Raw genomic sequence first — 21,693 nt, forward strand, 5'->3', positions numbered from 1 at the left:
GCCTACGAGGCAGACTTCTTTATAATTCATAAGGTCTGTAAAGATCCCCAAAAGATGCCAGTAAGATAACATAAGCTGGTAATAATACATTTCATCTACCTTTGATACCATAGTAAGGCAGTATTATTGAGAAAAATGTTTTAAGTGGTTTAAAATATTATAAACAGAAAATCATTTTATCTGTTCTTTATAAAAATATGTTAGATTTTATAGAAATGAAATACGTTCTACTCTTAAACCCTGTCCACGTTAATAAAAATTCTTTGTATTACTCTCTATTCTTTAAAAATTATAGTAGTGTTTTTTAAGCATAAAAACTTCATATGTTGTTTTTCTATAATAGAAAACATGACCCTTTTGGGCTGGCATACATTTTCCTTAAAATAGTTTTAAGCATCATGTATAAAAACTATTTGTACTCTTTTTCTTTATACTTCTTTTTGTATTCTTATTTTCTGTCGTGTTTGACAAATTTAAAACACAAATAAGTGGTAGCAAATGTTACTAGAGTTAAAATACCACACATTCTAACAACTAGTGATGTTTTGTAGTCCAGCAAAGCTGATAAATTAGGTGCTGTTGTAGAGTTCAGCTTGAGCAAATGAAAATAATTTATCAGAAAAACCATATCAAACACTGAATCACCATAGTTTTTTAAGACTAGGACATCAATCAAAAGTTACAAGAGTAACTTGAGTTTAAGAGCATGATTGTAGATATTTAATAATTAAGTAGTACATTCATTCTGAAAGATTTATAGCCTCATTACAAGTTTTGCTTGCAAAGAACTTATCAAACTATGAAACCTAACCCAACTTGTGGAAAACGAAAAGAACTTACATCTCTCAGAACTTAAAAGCAGAAAAGTAGTCAGTGTGATTGAGATGTTGAAGTTTAAAATGCTGCATTAAGAAAACATATACTTTTTTTTGGATTCATTTTATGTTATGAGTAAGATAGCACAATTTTAATATATGTTGAAATATGAAAAAACAGTCATGGATGTCTCACTGATTTTAGACACATTTGTGACACAGTATTTAGCATACTTGTTAATATTCTGAGTAATTTTCAGCACATGGTTAAGGAAGTTGATTAATATTCTTAAAGTGGGAGCCATTAACACCATAAGAGTTAAATGAAATGATTTTAATGAGAGTGATAACATAGAAGCTAGTAATAAGAAAGCTACAGAAGTGAGAGTTCTAGGTAGGAATGATTATTTACCTTGCTTCATTTTGATTAATTGACCTATATTTCTTTCATTGGAGTCTTGTATATAGAGGAAACATTGAAATGGCTACTTAAAATTAATATAGAGCATTAAAATTTAGATTCATGAATAGTTTCTTACCAACCAGTAATTACTGAAAATTGGTTTGCCATTTTATTCTTGCCAGACCATTTATCTTTCTTGTCACTTTACATTTTAAAGAAACAGTCTTTGTTAGCAGTTTGAAATTACAAATTTTAAATACATTAAATTAAAAAACATGTCTTTTAAAAATGAACAGCTAGATACCATGAGGTTATTAGTAATGGGTAACTAAAGCTCTCTGCATGAAGAAGCAGCTTTATAATGTATAACTCTTTCTGTTTTTTTGTTTGTTTTGTTTTTCTTTTGAGAAAGGGTCTCATGTAGTGCAGCTGCCCTTGAACTTCCTGTCTAGCCCTTATTGGCCTCAAACTTTGAATTCTATTACCACAGCCTTGTGAATGCTAGGATTACAGGAATGTACTGTGATGCCTGGTTTTATAATTTTTTTAATGGGTTCCCTCAACTTTAACTACTTAAATAGTAAAATATGAAGCCAAATGTACAGACACAATAGGATTAAAACCTGTTTATAACATATTTGATAATTATGTGTATAAAGTAAATATGTCTGGTTTTCTATCTATACCATTTCTCCCTATTTGGAGTTATTTTCATTTATTGCTCCTTATTTTCCTCCTTTAGGTTATTTCACAGTTGAAGATCTTGGGCAGATCAGTAACAGCTGGTTCCAAATTTGACAGAGAAATTTGGTCTAATGAACTTTCTCCTGTTCTCAGTCTCTGGAAGAAACTAAACCAGGTTAGTAGTGAATATTCTTCACACATTTTTTTCTTCAGATCCTTTTTGCTAGCATTCTAACTCTGTGTTCTGCTCTTCTGCTGGAGTCTTACTATTACCAGATTCTGAGGTTCTGTAGACTCTTCTCACCTCCTTGGTGTGCTGAACAAAGAACTGGGAAAGATGTATGGAAAAGGTAGCGAGGTTTTACATGTATTAAAGGTATGGAAAAAGTATGCTCTGAGAGTGAGAATGGACCACTGAGAGAGTTTACAGTGGCTATGAGGTTAATGGTGGAGGTCTTTTGTATCCCTCATTCTTCAGGTTGATGTCAGATCTAAGATGTTTTATCAAAAAACGGATTGATTTCTCACCAGAAAAACTGAAGAGAGTACTTTCTGATTGACTCCAGGTGCTGGGCTTAGGAAGTGTATTCTGCATATGTATCCTGAATCTCCATGACTGACAGGTCATACCACTTGGTCAATTGATTGGCCACACCCTAATATCTTGCCTCCCTTCTCCCTGGAAAACATAAATCTCCATAATTCTTTATGGTATGTTGAGATTGTAGAAGTCTCTGTCTTCATATAGCTACTTTTGCTTGATAGGGGCTGTAGGCCCTACCTACTGGGGAATTATTTACTATATTGGGATACTGGCATTCCCTGGCTCAGTGAAAAAAAAAAAACCTGTCAAGACAATGAAAAGAAGAATTAGTATCTATATATCAAAGACTGTTGAGCTTCCTGGTCAATAGGAGAAAGCTTGATGAACTTGTCAGGAGAGCCAAGGGCTATAGTCTGGATTACCATCTGAAGTCATGAATGGGTAAGTTTACTATTATGTTGAGGATGCAGAAGCCAAATATGGGAAGAAGCAGATCAGATGTTTCCTAGTCTGTCTTAAAAGGTGGACTGTGACAGATACAGCAATTAGAAACATTTTTCTGTATTATTATTGGTGACAAGTTGTCTAAGTTTTATTTTCATGCTTCCTGTGCGGGATAAAGCATGGCAGAGAGGGATATTAGATAAACTACTAAGAGCCTGAGAGCTTTACCTTAGCAAGATTACCCACATTATGGATCTAATTAAAAACAGGTGTCCCAACACAGGTGCCCATTTAATCTGTGGTAGATTATGGGTCATTATGACTCTACTTATCTGACCTTGGAGCAGTGCTGAAGTCCTGATTTTTGAAGAAGAGCCTCAGGTGTTCTAGAGCTTCACAAGAGTTACTTTTCTCTTTCAGGTGGTCTTTTTCCTCAGACAGTTTAGGTGGGGCTGGCTTTGTTTTAGAAAGGTGAATTCAGCCATTTGTCTCTGCTACCTTAACTGCAGTGGGTGTGGCAGGGATCAATCAACAGGGGCCCTTCCATTTTGGTTTTCATTGGTCTAAAGCAGTGCCTCTTTTCCAAGTTTTAATGAGCACTTCATTCCAAGTGTGAACACTAGGTGGCCCTCCTATGCCAGGAACCAGCAGAACTTTGTTCCCATATAGTTTAACACTCTGTTGTACTTGGCCCAGATTAATAAGATATTGTAAGAGTCTTATGGTCTCTGGGTCCACTACCATATCAGAATATAGGAAAGGTCTCCTATGTAATATCTCAAATAGACTCAGTTTTTTGGGGGTATTTTGAATCCTCATGAGGCCCATTGGGGAGCAGTCAAAGCCAAAACTCAGAAGTCTCTTGTCTAGGTTTTGCTAGAATTCACTTTAGGATCTGGTTGGCTCTTTAGATCTTTATTGAAGACTAAGTCTCCATGCAGAATAGAGATGGTACTTTATTCCTAAATTTTTTGTCAGAATTAGAGAACTGCCCCATTTTTACCAGTAAATCTCTTTGTAGTAAGGGACTAGGACACTGTGGGACAGTTAAAAACTCATGATCGAATGTTTGACCTTCAAATTGACATGTCAGAGTAAGTATAAAGAAGTTTTGACTGGGGCTCCCCTCAACCCCAGTTATGGCTAAAGATCTTAGAAGACAGTTTTCCAGAGTAGTCAAAACACAGTAAGCTACTTTTGTATCTATAAGGAATTGAATTTGGTTACCTATGATGTCCAGGGTCACCCAAGGTTCCTTAGAGGATATGGAGATGTCCATGGACAAGGACATTGCAGATGCCCTAGGCCCCTTTGGTCTCCTTCATCGGAGCAGGAGGTGAGCGTTTTGGCTGGCCTACCCACTCTGTGGGAGCTGGATCAATCTTCCAGTGCCACAAGTCACTCACATTGGCCACTTGACACACAGGGCAGGGCCTGGCTGGTGGCATGGCTCAGTCATATGCCCATTGCCCATTTTCCTGGCACTCAAAGCAGGAGCTCTTTCCTTGATTAGCCTTGGATGACTTGGGTGTGTTTAACAAATTCCTGCCAGTTTGAGCCATTGGTGGTACATGACCAGTTAGCCCATCGGGCAGCAAAGGACAGTCATGCATGTACCACTGGGTGGTGCAAGCTGCCTGGCAATGAGACATATGAATTATGGCCCCATCATGAACATGTTAAAGCAGACAGATCCCAGCCCCAACCCCTAGAGACATGGTCCAGAGCAGTGCAGCACAGGGTGCAGATGGCAACCCCATTGCTGATGCAGATGTGTCCTGCACCCACGTGGTAGGACGCATTAAGGAGCTGTTCTGGAGAAATAAGAAAACTTCCTGAGTCCTCACCATTTTTTTCTCACCTCCCAAAACTGCTTATCTCCTGGCTGGGTTTGACAAGAAATACGTTACTGGATTCTGGCGTTCTGTAGACTCTTACCATGTCCTTGGTGTCCCAGGAAAACAACTGGGTAAGACACAAGGAAAAGATAGTGAGGTTTTATATTTATTAAAGGTAGGAAAAGAGTGAGGGCTGGCCAACTAAAGATAGGAGAAGGTGTATTGTACAGTCAGCAGAGTGTGAGCAGGCCAGAAACAGTTCATGGTGGCCATGAGGTTAATGGCAGAGAGCTTTTGTAGCCCTCATTCTTCAGGTTGGTGTCGGATCTTAGGCCATCCTATCAAAACCTGCCTGATTTCTCACCAGCAGAATTGGAGACAGCACTTTCTGATTGGTCCCGGGGGCAGGGCTTGGGAATTGTATCCTGCTCCTATGTCCTGAATCTCTATGATTGACAGTCACAGCCACTTGCTCAGCTGGTTGGCCATGCCATAATCGGCCTTAGTGCAAGTAATCACACTGAAGTCACGGTCTTTGCCATGAGGCAGATTCCCTGACTTCCATTATAGCAAAAAGAGTTTTGAAGACATATCAGTGAGCATGAGGTTCATGAGGCAGAATTTAAAAATGCACACTTAATAGAGTAGGGCCCTGAAGAAGGAGAGGCTCGTTGGTCTCCAGCTGGGTATGCGTGTGGCTAGGGAGTGAAAAACCTGTGGAAAGAAGGGGTTCGTTTCACAGGTGAAAGCAAATGGCTCTTATCAAGTGAAGGGCGATGACACAGTCACAGGTTAAACTCTGAAAAGTGGCTCCGCAGCTAAACATTGCTTGTTGGGTTCAGGGTTGCTCCGTCTCCTTCGGGAATTGGATTCCAGTGCTTCTCATCTCGAACAAAGCATTGAACAGAAGGAGCAAAAAGCAATGGCAAAGTTTACTTAAGAAAGTCACCTGAGGAGTGCGAGAGAACCTGGCTCTGCAGTGTGAGCTTGGGCCGAATAAATAGGAAAAGAGAGCAGCATAGGCGAAACAGCGTGGGCTGTCATGAAAAGTTACGATAGCATTGCCCCTCATGGCTGCCCTTTTTTATGCTGGAAGAAACCCGGGGTAAGTTCTACATACAGGTCTCCCAGAGACGGATCGCATGCCTCAGGGTGAGGTCAGGTCTAGGCCATCCTGTTGAAAACCTGCTGGAGCTCTGAGAAGTGCACGTGCAGGGCTTTGGGAACTGTCCTGACAGGTGTCAGGGGTCTCCGAGTTAACAGGCCACGCCTGCTTCCCCAGGCCGCTTTGCCACACCCTCATCTCCTATCTCGGATGGCAGTTCAAGTGGAAAGGTAATGGCCCATTTCAAAGGTGAAAAGCATGGTTTACAGGTAACAGTACAGGTAAGGGGTTATTGTCTTAAGACCCTTAGGAAATTTTTATTTCTGAGCAAGATTCCTGGCAGGGAAAAAATATTTGGATAACTCGGTAACTCTTGTCCTGAAGCTTGCAATTTTTCTTAAAAATATAATTCTAAAATTGACTTAACTATCTCTTTTCTATCTTTATTTTTTTTTTTTTATTCTACCTAAAATGTACGATCAACAGTTCTTCTGTTGGAATTTTCTTCTTTGTGGAATATGGATTTTCTTCTTTGTGGAATATGGATTTCCAGACTTTGGGTGAGATTGAAGACTACAACACAGTTCTGTTGCCTTATTTTCTTTTAATTTCCTCAGGGTCTACTGAATTTACACTGGCCATGTTGTTTACACCTCACATTAGATCTAGCCTGAAGCACAACTTTTATTTCTATTTTTCACAAGAAAACCAGTCTTGTAATTTTGCTCTCATTACTGAGTAGGTATTCTTCTACTAACTCCTTTCCGTTTGTTGCCAAACTTCAAGTTTCTTACTCTCAAAGAAAGACTTGAAACACTTGGGAGGTAGAAATTAGTGGAAACAAGTAGGTTTATTCAAAGCCGGCCCTAAAGAAGATGGAGGGGTTTCTTTGTTCCTCAAATCTCTGTCTTACAGGGCTTGGGCCGGTAAGGGCTTTTATGGGAGAAGAGGGGTCCAGTAAGACAGTGGGCAGGAAATCTCTCCACTGGGTGGGGGACTTCTTCAGAGCATCCTCCTCCCTTTTAGCACTCTCCTCTTCTTTCTCCCCAGATGGAACTGGTTCTGCACCTCCTGGGCCCCCATCTGCATTTTCCTTTCAGAAAAACACACACCTTTCTGCCTGTCAGTTCATATGAGCTGAGAATAGCAGTGTTTCAGAGGCCGCTCTTTAGGAATTAGAATCATGTGAAAGGAACGGATCTTAGAAGATTAGGGACAAGAACTGGGTCATGAAAACATTAGGGAAGTATTTCAAAGGGAAGGAACACAGCTCTGTTCGCATTGTATTCTTTGAAATTTTTACGCTTTCTTGTGTGAAGTTTCCTAGGATGTGTATAGTGTCCCTTACTCCACCTGCTTAACTTCACTGAGCTCGTCTGATTTCATTGCTGCCGTACATGATACCCCAACTCCGCTGCTAACACCTGGTTTGAAACTGCAAGAAATATTTTTCTATTACAGAAGAAGACCATGAATATGATTTCAAAAGCATAAATTATTTCCCACCTAAAACCCAACCCAAGAATAGAAACTCAGATTACTTCTCTGCTTTCCCTAACTTTTATTTGAAATGTTCATTTACCAATTCTCCGGTGTTGGATTTGTGCCTTCACATACCTCCTGTGTATTTCAGCTCTCCTGCTGCTGGACGGAACACCTAACACCCACAATTTAAGAGAGCAGACGTGTGTGTGTCTCCTGTTCTCAGCTGTTTCGGTTCATGTCAGCAGCTCCAAGGCAGCAACATCGTGGCAGCAGGTCATGGCAGGTCAGGCAGCTTAGTTCATGTTGGCCTGAAAGCAGAGCAAGGGAGCAACATGAGGGAGGAAATGGCCAGGGGCTGGACCACTTCCATGACTCGAGAGACACCCCTGAGTCTACTTAACTAGTCCTCGGGTAGCTGTGGAGCCAGTCAGGTTGACAATAGTGCAACTCTCCCTCTCCCTTCCCTTCTTCCTCACACAGAGAAAAGAAGAGTGAAACATTGTAATAGCACACTGGAAGAGTATCGCGATGTGTCGTTGAGCCAAGTGGGGGCAGAAGCACAGATTACAGCATGGGGACTGAAAATTTTATTTTAGGGGCAGTACCATCTTATTTTAGGTAGTGGACCTTCCAGAGTGATCACTCTGCAGGGTGTAGGCCAGTGGTGGCAAGCCTATGGCACAGGTGTTATAGCAGGCTGTTGTATCGCTGAAAGGTCTAAAAGATTTTCCGTGCCTGGGTTAGGCAGAAGGGCAATAAGAGGCAAGGATTTCAAGTGTTTGTTAAGGCTCCCACTAGAAGTAACAGTTTATGCTATTACAGCTGGCTATTTCTTTTCTAAGGCTAATCTGTTGAGGAGTTTAGCCAAGGCTGGTATGCACTTGGGTCCACTCTCCTAGCCGTCCCATTTGGTTCCATCAGCCTCTTCTCTGAATGGATGGTTCTGCGCCTGCTGCCGTGCTGCTGAGGACTTGGTGTTAAATATCACTGATTGATTGCAGTAATAAAAATGTGGCTTCTAAACATATGGTTAAAATTCCAACACTAACATTTCTTAACTGTAATTTATAGAATAGTCATAATATCTACCCCCATAGAATTTACAGTTAGTTTGTAAGGGAGACATTAAAACAATGAAGCAAATAAGCGGCTACATATATTATTACTAGTTATTACAGGCCCCGTGAAAGGAGAATGCAAGTGCTTTAGGAAACACTAAGAGAGAAGACCTGCCTTGGACTGGGGAGTTAGGGACTATCTTTCCTGAGAAGTGAGACTGAGTCTGATATGTGAACAGCGAGAAGCGGCTCGCCAGGCCGAGTTGGAGGAAACTCTTCTCACGGAAGAAACAGCACGCACAAGTGTCCTGGAAGAGCGCGAGTGTGGGTCAGTAACACCGAAAGGAAGTCAACATGATTGGAATGTAGATACTACAGTGTAGAGCAAAGTGCGGTAGAACAGTGTTAAGGTCTCAATGCTTGTTCCTCTTCATCCCCAAATGGCGTGCATCAAAGTTCCAAAGCGATGACGTTTGGAGGTGTGGGGCTTTTGAGAGGTGCTGAGATCACGAGAGTGGCACCCTCATGATTGGAATTAGCGTGGTTGGTTGGTTGTTGTATTAGCTCAATGAACATATGAATTGTTCTCACTTTTTGCCATGGTTAGTATAAATGGGAGATAGCTATTCCATTTAGCTCTTTATAACTTTGCATTTCCATCCAGCTCTCAGATTTCAGCCTTATGATCTTTCATATTTTTTACTTCGCTTATTTTAACAAAATAGAGTACTACAGAATGGCTAGACACCTTTGTTTTGATTTCATCTTTATATATCTGCTCATTAGATGATGTAATAGGCATTCAAGTGTGTTGGCACTAGCCCAGCTGTAGCTTGATTTTTGTTCTTTTATTTTTTGTGAGATGCCGCAGTGTTATTGCAGCCCTCAGAAACTTTCAGACTTGTTTTTCACAACAAAAACAGGTACATGGTAAGAATATCTTAACTTTGAAGTAGCTTTCTCTACATTCAGATGTTTTCCTTCTTCCTCTTCCTTTTTAAAAGTTAGCACTATTCGTTGAAGAAAAAGAAATCTGTATGATTAGAGTATGTTTATGAGTGATGTGGAAAAGAGACCTACTAGTGTTATTTCAGCCGATAGATAATATTTATTCAGCAGTTTAAAGATTTCAAAATATTTTTCAACAGTTACCGTAAGCATACCCATTTAGAAGCATCGGAATAATGTGGTAAAGCAAATACATTTTGCCAAAGATGTTAGGACCCAGGAGGTGACAGTCAACAAATCTTGAACAACAGCAAGCAGAAGTCATTGGACAAATGGTTGGTGTAGACCCAGAGGTTATTGCATCTTAATATTTCCGTTACCTACTGAAAATAGTGCTTGTTGACTAGCATCATGTCGAAATGAGGATCCTAAACTGTTTCTAGTGAATAAAGGGAGTGCAAATGCAAATTAAGTCTGTATTACCAGTAGTAGTTAATAAATTAAGGGATCCAAAAATATTGTAGCTAAGTTAGGATTCATTATCTGCTGTTTGTGAAAAGTAAAAGCTATTTTATAAAAGGAAAAGACCAGTTAGGATTTTTTGTGAGTGGACATTGTGTCATTTTCAATGATAAATGGATATGTGATTTCCCAAGTCATCAGGAGTCTTTTCCACATTAAAAATCTTAAAACTCTAGAAGGAAGGCAGGAAGATAGCATATTTTAAAAATGCAAGCAAATGGCTATGTTAGATAGTTAAGAGAATGAGAGACTGGAAATGACTGAAGGAAACCAAAGACGTGATTCAGTTTAACTGTTAACTCCCCGTAACAATGTTTTTAAATATATATATGGTACATGTACTTGACTTCTAAAAGAAAAAAGTGTGACAACTTCAGTAGACCCTAGGAACATTAATGCTGAGCAAGACGTGTTAAATGAAACTGAAGGAATCCAACAAAATACGGGCATTGGAGGGCACAGGGGGCGAGGCAGTTTCGTTCTGGTGATTCTCCTAAAGGGTCAAGGAAATATTTAAGTTTTATTTGTTGCAGTAGTTTCATAATTGCTCATTGGAACATTATAATAATAGTTCCTTCACAACCCCAGCTTCTGCGTCTTGCTGGTGTTTGACAGGGCTTTGTTATCTTCTTTTTTTTCTTTTTCAGGCTGGCCTGGAACTTGCAATTCTTGCATCTCAGCTTTTCTGGTGGCGGAGATTATGGGCAGATGCTACCGCATCTGGCTTGATTATCTCTTTTTATTTGAAATTTTACCAGGCTTTAGTATAATAACTTTGTAACCTGAATATATGAAGTATTTATAAGATTGGGGTTCCAATTTAAATCATTTTAAACAGGTAGTTTATCTGTTTTGTTTCAAAATACTATTTCCGTTCCTTGTTGAGGGTGTGGTTCTGGCCCATTAGTTTATGAAGCTGCTGCTCGCTCACTCCTGCGCCCATGGTCTCCCTCACTTAGGTTCCGCATGACAGGATTTCCCTCCTCTGCACAGAGCCAGCTGGGGAGGAAGGGGCACCCACTGGCTCGAGTAGTGGGCAGGAGGTCAGAATCTCCCACTGTCACTTTAAGGGAGCAGCAGTAGCTCTTTAGGGAGAGATGGAAAGTCAGCGCTGCCCAAGGCCCTGCCTGGGATCCCTTCTACTGTGGGCCAGGGAAGATTCATGACTTCTAATAAAATAACTATTGATTTTTAAAAGATCTTTTAAATTCATAAGTTAATATGTATCCTGAGCTGTTGCAGTTTAAGTAGATACTCACAGTGCTACAGGGAAGTAACTTCCAGCCTGTTAGATGTGCCAAGGTTATGTCTCTGGATGCTGAAAAATGGAGTTGAGGACAAAGGAGATCAAGAGTAGGAAAAGTTTACCAAGAGAAATCCTCTGAGAGGCAGGACGAGTCCCCAAAGTGGGTTGCCGCGAGGCGGTTTGTGTAGGGGATTTTGTAAAGTACCATCACATCACCGGTTAGCTTGGGTCAGACTCCACTCAGGCTGTAGGGTTACAAGACAGTCACTTAACTCCTATTGATCTAATAAAAAACAGGGTCTGCAGCACGGTGCATAGCATGGAGAAGAACCAAGGCATTTCTGGAAGGGGAAGGGGTGACTGGAGGGTGCAGTTCATCTGTCCATGTGTTCCTTACACTGTTTCTATGTGTTCGTTATATTGTTTAGGCTTACCGGAACAAACGGTGCCAGTCACGGCACAGCCTTGAGCTGTCATCTCTGGGGAGGCTCCCAGCTGCTTTTCTCCATCTTGGGGCGCAGCTTCTGTCACCTCAAAGCGCAGGCGTGGTCTGCCGCATCTCAGTTCTGACTCTGTCCTGGGCCTGCTCCTTTTCTAACTGCCTGTCAAGCTTTACCTAACTTGGCTATCTGTAATAATAGGAAATTCCTAAAAAATATCTTACGTAAAACCTAGAAATTTTAATGCTCATTCCTATTAGGCTTCTTAGTTTAGGCATCCAGAATAATATAGTAATAATGTTATTATAGTATAATAATATTCAGGTAAGAGACAAAAACACACTTGTTGATCATATGGAAACTAAGTAAAGATGTCAGTGAATTCAACTCATTTTTCACGGGAATTAAATTGACAGAGCTAAATAGATTTAATGCCATAGTCCTTTATTGCACAGGGAAATTTTCCTTCTTCCACTTACCTTCAAAAGGTTTGAACATACAAGGCAATTACATTCCATAGTTTTAAAAATTTGTTTTATATCTTGTCCTAACTTGTTTGAGCTGTGTTTACATTGGTTGAAAGCAAAGAAAATAGGAAGTGGAGCTCATGTATTTTGGGTTAAATGCACCTGGAATCATAAAACTTAGATCCATCTTTCACAGAGGCAATAAGAACAAACACGTCATTTTGGGGGAAAGCAGTTTTGCATAAAGAACAATAGAATGTGAATAGGCTGCAACTCATAAGAGACAAAACTGAATTTAAAACTGTGTAGGCACTAAACGTATTTGCAGTTTCACTTTTTCAAATGTAGTCACGAAACTGAGCGCACCTGGTCAGCCGGTCTTCTCAGGTGGTGATTTAGAGGAAGTGAAGCAAGTCTGTTTTCATCCATTTGGACATTTCCTCAGTCATTTTTAGACTGAATATAGGATCGCTTTTCATTACTAAGAATTAAAGTGATCCCAGGCATTTCATGGCAGTTGTGGGGGTGGGGGAGAAACGCGAGCGCTGGCAAGTGAGCAGGAGAGCCAATTCAGGACAGGTGTTGCACTCCGCGGTCTCCAGGCACTTTACACCGAAGCATTAGGAAGTAAATTAAAAAACAAGAATAAGGCTCAATCAGGGTCTGCTGACAAATAATTTTTAACGTAAGAATATGAGTGACACCCCTAGGAATGGTAATGAATTTTCCCCTACCTTCTGCATTATAAAAATGTTTTTTCATATAATTTTCATTTCAACATAGTTTATAATCATTCATTATAAAGCCGTATTAGCCAGGTATTATATGTTTGTGAAATAAGACAGAAATAAGGTATTTTTACCATTAATTCAGTGCAGTATGATATAATAAAGCACAGCTTACAGAACTCCACTGTGTGGTTTAAAATTCCAGCTCTTCCACTTCTAAATATGATTCTGTACATTTATTTAATTTTTTCCTATTTATATGCTCTAAGAAATGGCAAAAATAATAATTATTATGACATCTAGATTAATACCTCTAAAGCACTTATAAGTTAAATGCCTATAAATAATTGCTATTATTAATATATATTTTAAAGATAATTTCAGGTTGAAGTTTCCCTAGAATCTTTCTATAATCTGGAAATTTGATATCTTTTTGATAACTAAATAATCTAGAAGAGTAGCATAATTTTGCTAGAATTTATTTTAAAGATGTCATTAACAAAGAGGCTTTTCTAATTAGGTAAAAATATAAATCTATAGAGAAGTGAGCCTAGATTACTAATGGGTCATTCAAACTTCTAATTCAGCTGCACATTAAGGAGGTTTCAATGAATGCAAATGAAATTTCTTTAAATTAATTACTTCTCTAGGAATGTTAATGATCGTTACAGTGCTTTTAATGAATTTTTAATAAGAGGTCTAGATAGACATTAGTAACTTCATTTTTTCTATTGTGTTTCCAATGCCTCATATTTCATTATATGTTTGCGTGTGTCTAACTGTGGATATGTGTGTAACTCTTCATCAGATTTGACTTTTTTACCATGTGAGTTGTGATTGCAGTGACAATTATCATTACAGTACTTGGTCGTCTCATCATTTTCCCACGAACTCAGTAGACTCTGAAAGAATATTTTCGAGAATTTTTTAGTATATCATTGTGAGAAGATTTTAAAATCAGTTTTATAAACCAAAAAGCTAGGATACCTCACATTTTCAGGAGGTTATTTAGTATAATAAAACAGAAAACCAGGTTATTACTTTTTTTAGGAAAAAATTGATGGTAACCAAAAGTCATTTATGACAGTATTTTGGCAAACTAGGTTATCAATAGTTTACTCCTTTCATATTTTTAAAATTTTAATTCTTAAATAAATATTGTACATTTTAATGGGGTGATGCATGTATAGGTTGTATAATGTTTAAATCAGAGTGAACACCATTTATGGTGAAAACTTTCAAAATCCTTTCTTCAGGCTTTTAAAAGAGTACAGTACGCATTATTATCTGTAGTCACCCTTTAACAGAAAATGCCCTCCACCCGAGACAGTATAGTTTAGTTTCTTGTTGTCAGGGAATAGTTCCTGTTGCAGTTCTGGTTGTTTCTGTCTCCTAGAAACAGCTGGCTCCTGCGATGCATAACTGGTCACTATGATACATATTATAAGAACCAATCAAAGACAGCCAAGTCCTCTACCTCTGTACTTTCCTGTTGCAATCCCATAAAAACCTCTCTCCCTGAGCCTTTGGGGCCTGATATTTTAGGAATGATCCCGATCACTGCCCATCGACGTAAATACATCCACCTCCAAATCCTGGGTGTCATTTCAGTGTTTCTGCTTGCCGTAGCCATCCTACTGTGCAATAGAACACCATAACTTCTTGCTCCCGTGTAACTGCACTTTAGTACCCATGGATCAACCTTTCTCCATCCTTTCCCTTCCCTAAACTCCCCCTGTCCCCTGAAAACCACCATTCTACTTCAGTTTCTTCAACCACCATTCAATTTCTATGAGATGAAACTTTTTAGATTCTTCATGAGTGAGATGATGCAGAACTTCTCTTCATTGGCTTATTTTATTTAACATAGTGATCTTCATTTCCACCCATGTATTATAAATGAGATCATAGGTTTTCATTCTGCTTACAGCAAATGGTATACCACATTTTCTTCATCCATTCATCAGTTCATGAACATTTAGATTGAATACATCCCTTGTATACTGTGAATAGTGTTGTAGTGAACGCGGGAATATACACGTCCATTTGACATACTGATTTTATTTCCTGTGGATGTGTGTTCCCAGTTCTAGGATTGCTAGATCACATGGAAATTCTATTCTTAATATTTTAGTTATTTCCATACTGTTTTCCATATAATTATTGTAATTCATATTCCTACCAACAGTATGCAAGATTTCCCTTTTCTCTACATTCTCACCAGTGCTTGTAATTTTTAGTCTGTTAGGTAATCATCATTCTTACTGGTGGGAGGTGATAGATCTCATCATGGTTTTATTTGCACTTCCCTGATGATTAGTAGTATTGAGCAGTTTTTCATATATCTGTTGGCTATTTTTATGTCTTTAAGAAATATTTATTTTAGTCTACTGCATATTTTAAAATCAGATTATTTGCTTATTTTGTTTTTGAGTTGCTGGAGTTCATTGCATTTTCTTGGTATCAGTAGCTTGACAGATACATCGTTTGCATTACTTCCTCCCATTCCCAGGGTTGTCTTCTCCTGTTGATTATTTGCTGTGTGGGAGAATTTTATTTTATGTTTGCTTCTGGTGTTTGTTTTGGTTTTGTTTCTTGTGCCTTTGGGTTATTATCTAAAAAGCTGTTCCAATGTCCTAATGTGTTTCTCTTATGTTTTCTTCTAGTAGATCGATTGTTTTAGACCTTACATTTAAATGTTATATGTATTTTGAGTTTAGTTGTTTGTTTTGTTTTGTTTTTCTGAGGCAGGGTCTGACTGCATAGTTCAGGCTAGCCTGGAACTCACTATGCAACCCAGGCTGGCCCTGAACTCATGGCGATCCTTGTGCCTGAGCCTCCTCAGTGCTGGGATCACAGGCATGCACCACCATGCCCGGCTTTTGAATTTAGTTTTGTAATTGGTGAGAGACTGGGGTCTAGCTTTATTATTCTACTCATCACTTTTAATTGACATCCATTTTTGATTTTTTCCAGCTCAATTTATTGAAAAATACTGTCCTTTATCCATGCATTTTCTGAGCAACTTTGTCAAACATCAATTGTTGATGTCTAGACTCTATTCTGTTTCATTGGTCTCTGTGTCTGGTTTTATACCAACGCCATGTTGCTTGGTGGCTGCAGCTCTGTGGTATATTTTGAGGTCACAAAAGTATAATGCCTTCTGCTTTCTTCTTTTTGCCTGAGATAGTTTTGGCTCTGCAGAGTTTTTGTTTATTTGTTTGTTTGTTTTATTTTTTCTGATTCCATATAAATTTTAGGACTTTAAAATAATTCTATGAAGAATGCCTTTGGTATTTTGATAGGGATTCTTCTAATCCATAGATACAGGGTATTTTCCTACTTTTTGTGTGTCCTGTTCAATTTTTTCATCAGTGTTTTAATTTCCATTACAGAAATCTCAACTCACTAGTTATACTTATAGCCAGGTATGTACATCTTGCAGATAAACACATTTATCGCTATTATAAAGGACATGGCTTTCTTGGATTTATGTTTCATATAATTCACTGTTGGCATAGATCAACACTGATTTTTGTATGTTAATTTTATATCTTGCAACTTTGATAAAATCAAACTTTTTGGTAGAATTTTGGGGGTTTCCTGTATATAATTGTGATCTGAAAACAATGACAGCTTGACTTCATCTTTCTAGTTTGAATGCCCTTTTTTCCTTCATGCCTGATTGCTCTGGGTAGCATCTCCAAAACTATGTTGAGTAAAACTGATGGAAATTGGCATCCTTGTCTTATTCTAAATCTTACAGAGAAAGCTTTCAGTTTTTTTCCCTTTTAGAATAATGTCATATGTTGGCTTATGATGTTAAGGTATATTCCTTCTATACTGAATTTGTTGTACATTTTTGTAATGAAAGGATGTTTAAATTTATCAAATGCTTTTTCTGCATCTATTGGAATGACCGTATCATTTTGTCCTTTATTTTTTCTTTGATGCTTATTGATTTCCTTATATTGAACCATCTATGTAATCCTGGGATGAATCTTCCTTGATCATGGCAAATAATCTTTTTATGTGCTGTTGGATCTAGCTTGCTAATATTATTGTTTAACATATGATATCTCTGTTTATCAAGAATACTGGCCTGTTGTTTTGTTTTTCTTTTTTCTTTTTTTTTTTTTGTTTTGTTTTTCTTTTTTCTTTCTTTTTTTTTTTTTTTGCTGTTTTATTTTATTTTTTTGTTTTATTTTGTTTTGGTCCTTACCTGGTTTTGACCATTGGATGGCCTCTTAGAGTGTGTTTCTGAATTCTTTCCTTTCCCATTTTAGTAATTTAAGGAAAATGGAAATTAGTTCCTGTTTAAATGTTCGGTAGAGTTCACTAGTGATGCCTTCTGGTTCTGGACTTCCCTTTGATGGGAGACTTCATTACTTATTCAGTCTCTTACTTGTTATTGATCTACCGCTTCATGCTTCAGTCTTGGTAAGATGTGTAGGAACTTGTCCATTGTTCCTAATATCTCAAATTGTATTTCTTTGGTGTCAGTTGTAATGCTTTTCCTTCATCTCTGATTTTATTGTATTTGCATCCTTTCTCGATCTAGCTAAGGACAATCAGACTCGGTTGTTTCTTTGTTGATTTTCTGTCTGGATGATCTGTCTCTTGCTGAAAGTGGAGGGTTTTAAAATTGTTTACTATTACTGTATTGGAGCCTAATATTTGCTTTATATATTTAGGTGCTCCAATATTGGGTACATACATACTTTGGATTATTATTTCCTCTTGTTGAATTGGCCAACTATTACTTTATAATGACCTCCTTTTTCTCTTACTGCTTTTTATTCAAAGTATGTCTTATGGATAAAAGTGTGGCTATTCCTATTTTCTTTTGGATTCTATTTTCTCTTCAGTACTGTAAAAATCTCATACCACTTTCCACTGGCCTGTAGGTTTGTCCTGAGCAATCCCCTTTAGGTGAATTAGGATACCCTTATATGTTACTACTTTTTCAGGTTTAAGAAATTAACTACTTTGCTATTTAATAGTGATTGGATTCATCTCAAACTGTAAAATAGATTATACTCTTGTGTGAGAGTCAGTAATGTACATAAACCACACCAGAAAGCATTCCACTGTCAAGAAAAAAGTGCATCATTTAATTGTTAGAACATGGGGAAGAAAAGCTATTCATTTTGAACAAAATGATGTCATATTTTTTTCCTGTAAACAGATCCAAACTCTCAAATTCTGTTCTTTCTCACTTCACCGTCTTCCTTGAGAGCTTGTTCGGAGGTTTTGCAGGGGAGTGCAGCTGCTCTTGTATCCTTGACTGAGGAAACAGTCCTCCTGTAGTGGGGCTGGTCGTCCCCTTCCACCTAGCACACAGGCTTCTGGCGGGACACATGGAGCAGGGAGGGGAACGGGACACCCACCTAGCCGGCCAGAGCAGCCCAGTCCACCCTGGCGATCAATAGGGTAGCGTGTTGTAGCCAGACCACCCTCACATCAACTTCACTGTATTCCTGAAACTGTTAAAACATAACAAAATAACTTGCTAGAGAAATGTGTGTGCTTGGCTCGTGTATTCCCTGAATGTTAGCCGTTCTTCCACTTCAATATCACGGTGTGTGTTTGGCCTCTTTATGCAAGACTGTGTGGTACTCTGTTACTCTCTTAGACCACATCTTTTCTTTCTCACTGCCCTCCCTCCGAGTACTGGGGATTGAGCCCAGGGACTTCGTACCAAACTACATCCCCAGCCATTTCTTAAGCCAGGGGCTGAGTCTCTACATTGACCAGATTGGGATGGACCTCTACATTGACCAGAGTTCTGGGATAGGTGGCATCCTTTTTTTTCTTTTTATAGCTTCAAAGAACAGAATCTGTCCTCTAAGTTGTAGAAACAGACAGGCTATTGAAGACGTGTTCTTAGAAATAAAATGGGATTTTATTAATATGCCATCTTTTCTATCAATAACCTAGTCTTTCGGTTAGAAAAACTATTTTTATATACTGCACCGAAGTTTTTGTGAATAACATATTGTTATAAAAGATGAAAGAATACAAATAAAACTAAAAGTTCTCTTGACAATTACAGTGCTACCTTGGTTCACAAACATTTTTGTTTGCAAATAATCCGGTTTGCAAATAGAAGCATTTGGCAAAATTTGGTTTTTGTTTACAAGATCTATTGGGGAACAAACATGACTACGGCCATCTTTCCTACACAAACAGAAGCATGGCCACCCTTTCCAAAATTGTAGAACAAAGTAAGTTCATGAACTGAGGTGTCACTGTATGTCTACTGGTGTTGTATCTCTTCCTACAGGTACCTGCTTCAGGGTTTGTTAGTGGCATGGCATTATACATAAAAGCTATGAAACTCTAGGCATATACAATTAGCAGATCATTTATATCTTAAAATCTCCTTTGTATTAGCCCTCCCTAGCTTTCCCTCAAACTTTCTTTTAGTGAGATGTGATAGTGCACATTAACTTCAGTGCAAAAGATCTGCCAGAGCACTCCTCTCTGTCTTTCAACACTGACTTTACTTGCTGTGCTGGCTATTTTGCCTTCTGTTTTAGTTTTTCATCACTTATGATTTGATTAGTTTATTGGGTGATTATCACACACTTGTCCTCTGTTGAACTCTGTTTTCTCAAGTAAGCATTATTTATTTCATAGCAGCTAAAATGAATGAAATGCACAGTTAAATAAGACTATTCTGGTTTCCTTTGATCTACTCAATAATTTGGTATGGAATGGAGTAGTTGTTACCAACTAGAACAGATTCAGAAAGCTAAGACTATTTGACCACTAATCACTGGCTGTAGGTTCAATAAAATAGAACAGTAAGACAGCAGGCTAGCCTGTGACATGGACTGCCAGAAATCTACAATGAATCTTTGAATTCATAAAACTTGCATCATTTCCTTTTTTATTTGGTTCCCTCCGCTTTCCATAAGCTTGTTAGAAGTGCACTTGGGATACATGTAATTTAATGCACGCATGTCAGATTTTGACCCTTGTGATAGTGACTGCTGGGGAAAGTACCGTCCAGAATGTGCTTTAGGTACTCAGGACCCTCGGGGTTGCAGTGATCAGAAACCCAGCTCAAGCTGGTTGTTACAGTTTTGCATCTGGAATGTCCTTGAAAACTCTCGCGCTGTTAGAGGTGGGGCTTTTAGAGAGGGTAGTTGGATCATGGAAACGTTACACTCATCTGTGGATTCACCCACTGTGAAGCCAGGGCTGCGTGTGTTGTTGGTAGTTGGGTCCCTAAGGGAATGTTCGGGAGGACGTATCTCCCTTCCTGCTTCCCTGGTCTTTCTACTTCCTACCATGGTGTGAGTCGCTTTTCCTCTGCCAGACCCTTCCACGACGCCAGTTTTGCCTTGGAGCCAGTCAGCTATGGACCAAAGCCTCTGAAAACCATAAGCCCAAGTGCGTCTTCTCTCCTTTAAGTTGTAAATGTCAGATATTATGTCTTGTGTCAAATAAAGTGCCTGAGACATCGGCTGCAGCAAAAAAAGAAAATGATTGCTTCCATAACCAAAAGGTATTAAACTGGTTTCTGTTGCTGCTGATTATAAGGAATTTGAAAGATGTCACAAAGACATCTTTATTTAAACATTTATTATACGATAATTATATCTACTGTATTCTGAAAGGGCTGATTTATTAAACCATATACCTGTATGACCACGTGTCTGTATATTCTTTATGACTGTTTCATGCTCCGGCAGCAGAACTGCGACCTTACGGCCTATAAAGGCTGACACACTTGCCGAGACCTTTGCAAACAAACCTCTGAAGGTCTGATCCAGCCACAGTTTGAATATCCTTTGTTGACAAAAATTCTTTTAGAGAAAGAACCATTTACCAAAAGCTCTACTTACCAATAAATGAAAAGAACACTACCTCCATGGATCGTTAATTTTACTCAAGTGTAAAATCATAACCCACTTGAAGTATTTCAGTGAAGCCCCCCTGGATGCACACCTAACCCTAACCGAAGTAGGCTGAAGACCCCTTAGCTGACAGTTTATAAGTGCCGTCGTGTGTGCTCCTTGGCTCCTCCACGATCAGATAATGATTTTCTCTGAATACAGTGTGGTTTTAAAAGACAAGGTGGACTTTCAGATGTCACAAGCAATCCTTCAAAAGCAAACAATGCAGTCATTTATATTTTCTCAGTTTTTTAAAAAGCTTGTTTTAGAAAAAGGAAAATTTTAAGCATTGACTGTTCCTCTAAATAAACCACATACATCAGCAATACACCTATCCCAGCTATCCTTATATATACATATAAATTTTGTTTTTCATTTAAAAAAACCAACATAACAAAAACAAATACGTAAAAGAGCATAGAGAGCAATAAAAATGATACAGAATTTCAAAACATGGTGATAGGATATTAGCAATGGTTGTTATACTACACAATGTCATCTTCAAAATGGTTACACTTATAACCAGATATAGGCATGCAAGATTAATCAAACCATTACACATTAACAGTTCCCGTCAATAAACCAATAGATATGAGTAGTACAATTATCCCAGCTATCCTGTGTGTATATATACATAATTTTTCCCTCTTCCTTCTTTCTTTTTCCTCTTCTTCCTTCATCCCAGTTACTCCTTCCTATTTGAGCAGTTTCTTTTCCCTTTCACAATATCTATTGTACCTTTCAGATTTTATTTACTCTTTCAGGTTCTTATAGTAGGGAGGAAATATGATATTTGCACATGTGAATCTGATTTATTTCACTAATGAATATGGTCTCTAGTTGCATCCATTTACCTATAAAAGTCTCTAGTTTATCTTTCTTTATAGCTAAGTAATACTCCACTGTATGAAAATATCCCATCTTTTTTATCCATTTCTCAGTTGGTGGACATTTGGGTTGTTTTCAAAATTTTGCTATTACAAATTGCACTGCTAGAAACATAGGTGCACATGTATTGCTGTGGTATGATGATTTCAGTTCTTCTGGAAAAATACGAAG

General features: G+C 38.4%; 1 protein-coding gene across 1 annotated transcript in view; it reads left to right on the forward strand.

Annotated features, from left to right (window-relative positions):
* Dync2h1 (dynein, cytoplasmic 2, heavy chain 1) overlaps positions 1-21,693 on the forward strand; it is a gene marked incomplete in the record, with an annotated part of 251,163 nt that overhangs the window by 200,092 nt on the left and 29,378 nt on the right. Inside the window, 1 exon segment of the mRNA XM_013511077.1 lies at positions 1,961-2,077. Coding sequence (XP_013366531.1) covers positions 1,961-2,077 — 117 coding nt within the window.

This window comes from Chinchilla lanigera, unplaced genomic scaffold (assembly GCF_000276665.1).
Source record: "Chinchilla lanigera isolate Chin_1 unplaced genomic scaffold, ChiLan1.0 scaffold00011, whole genome shotgun sequence".
In the NCBI taxonomy this organism is placed as follows: Eukaryota; Metazoa; Chordata; class Mammalia; order Rodentia; family Chinchillidae; genus Chinchilla; species Chinchilla lanigera.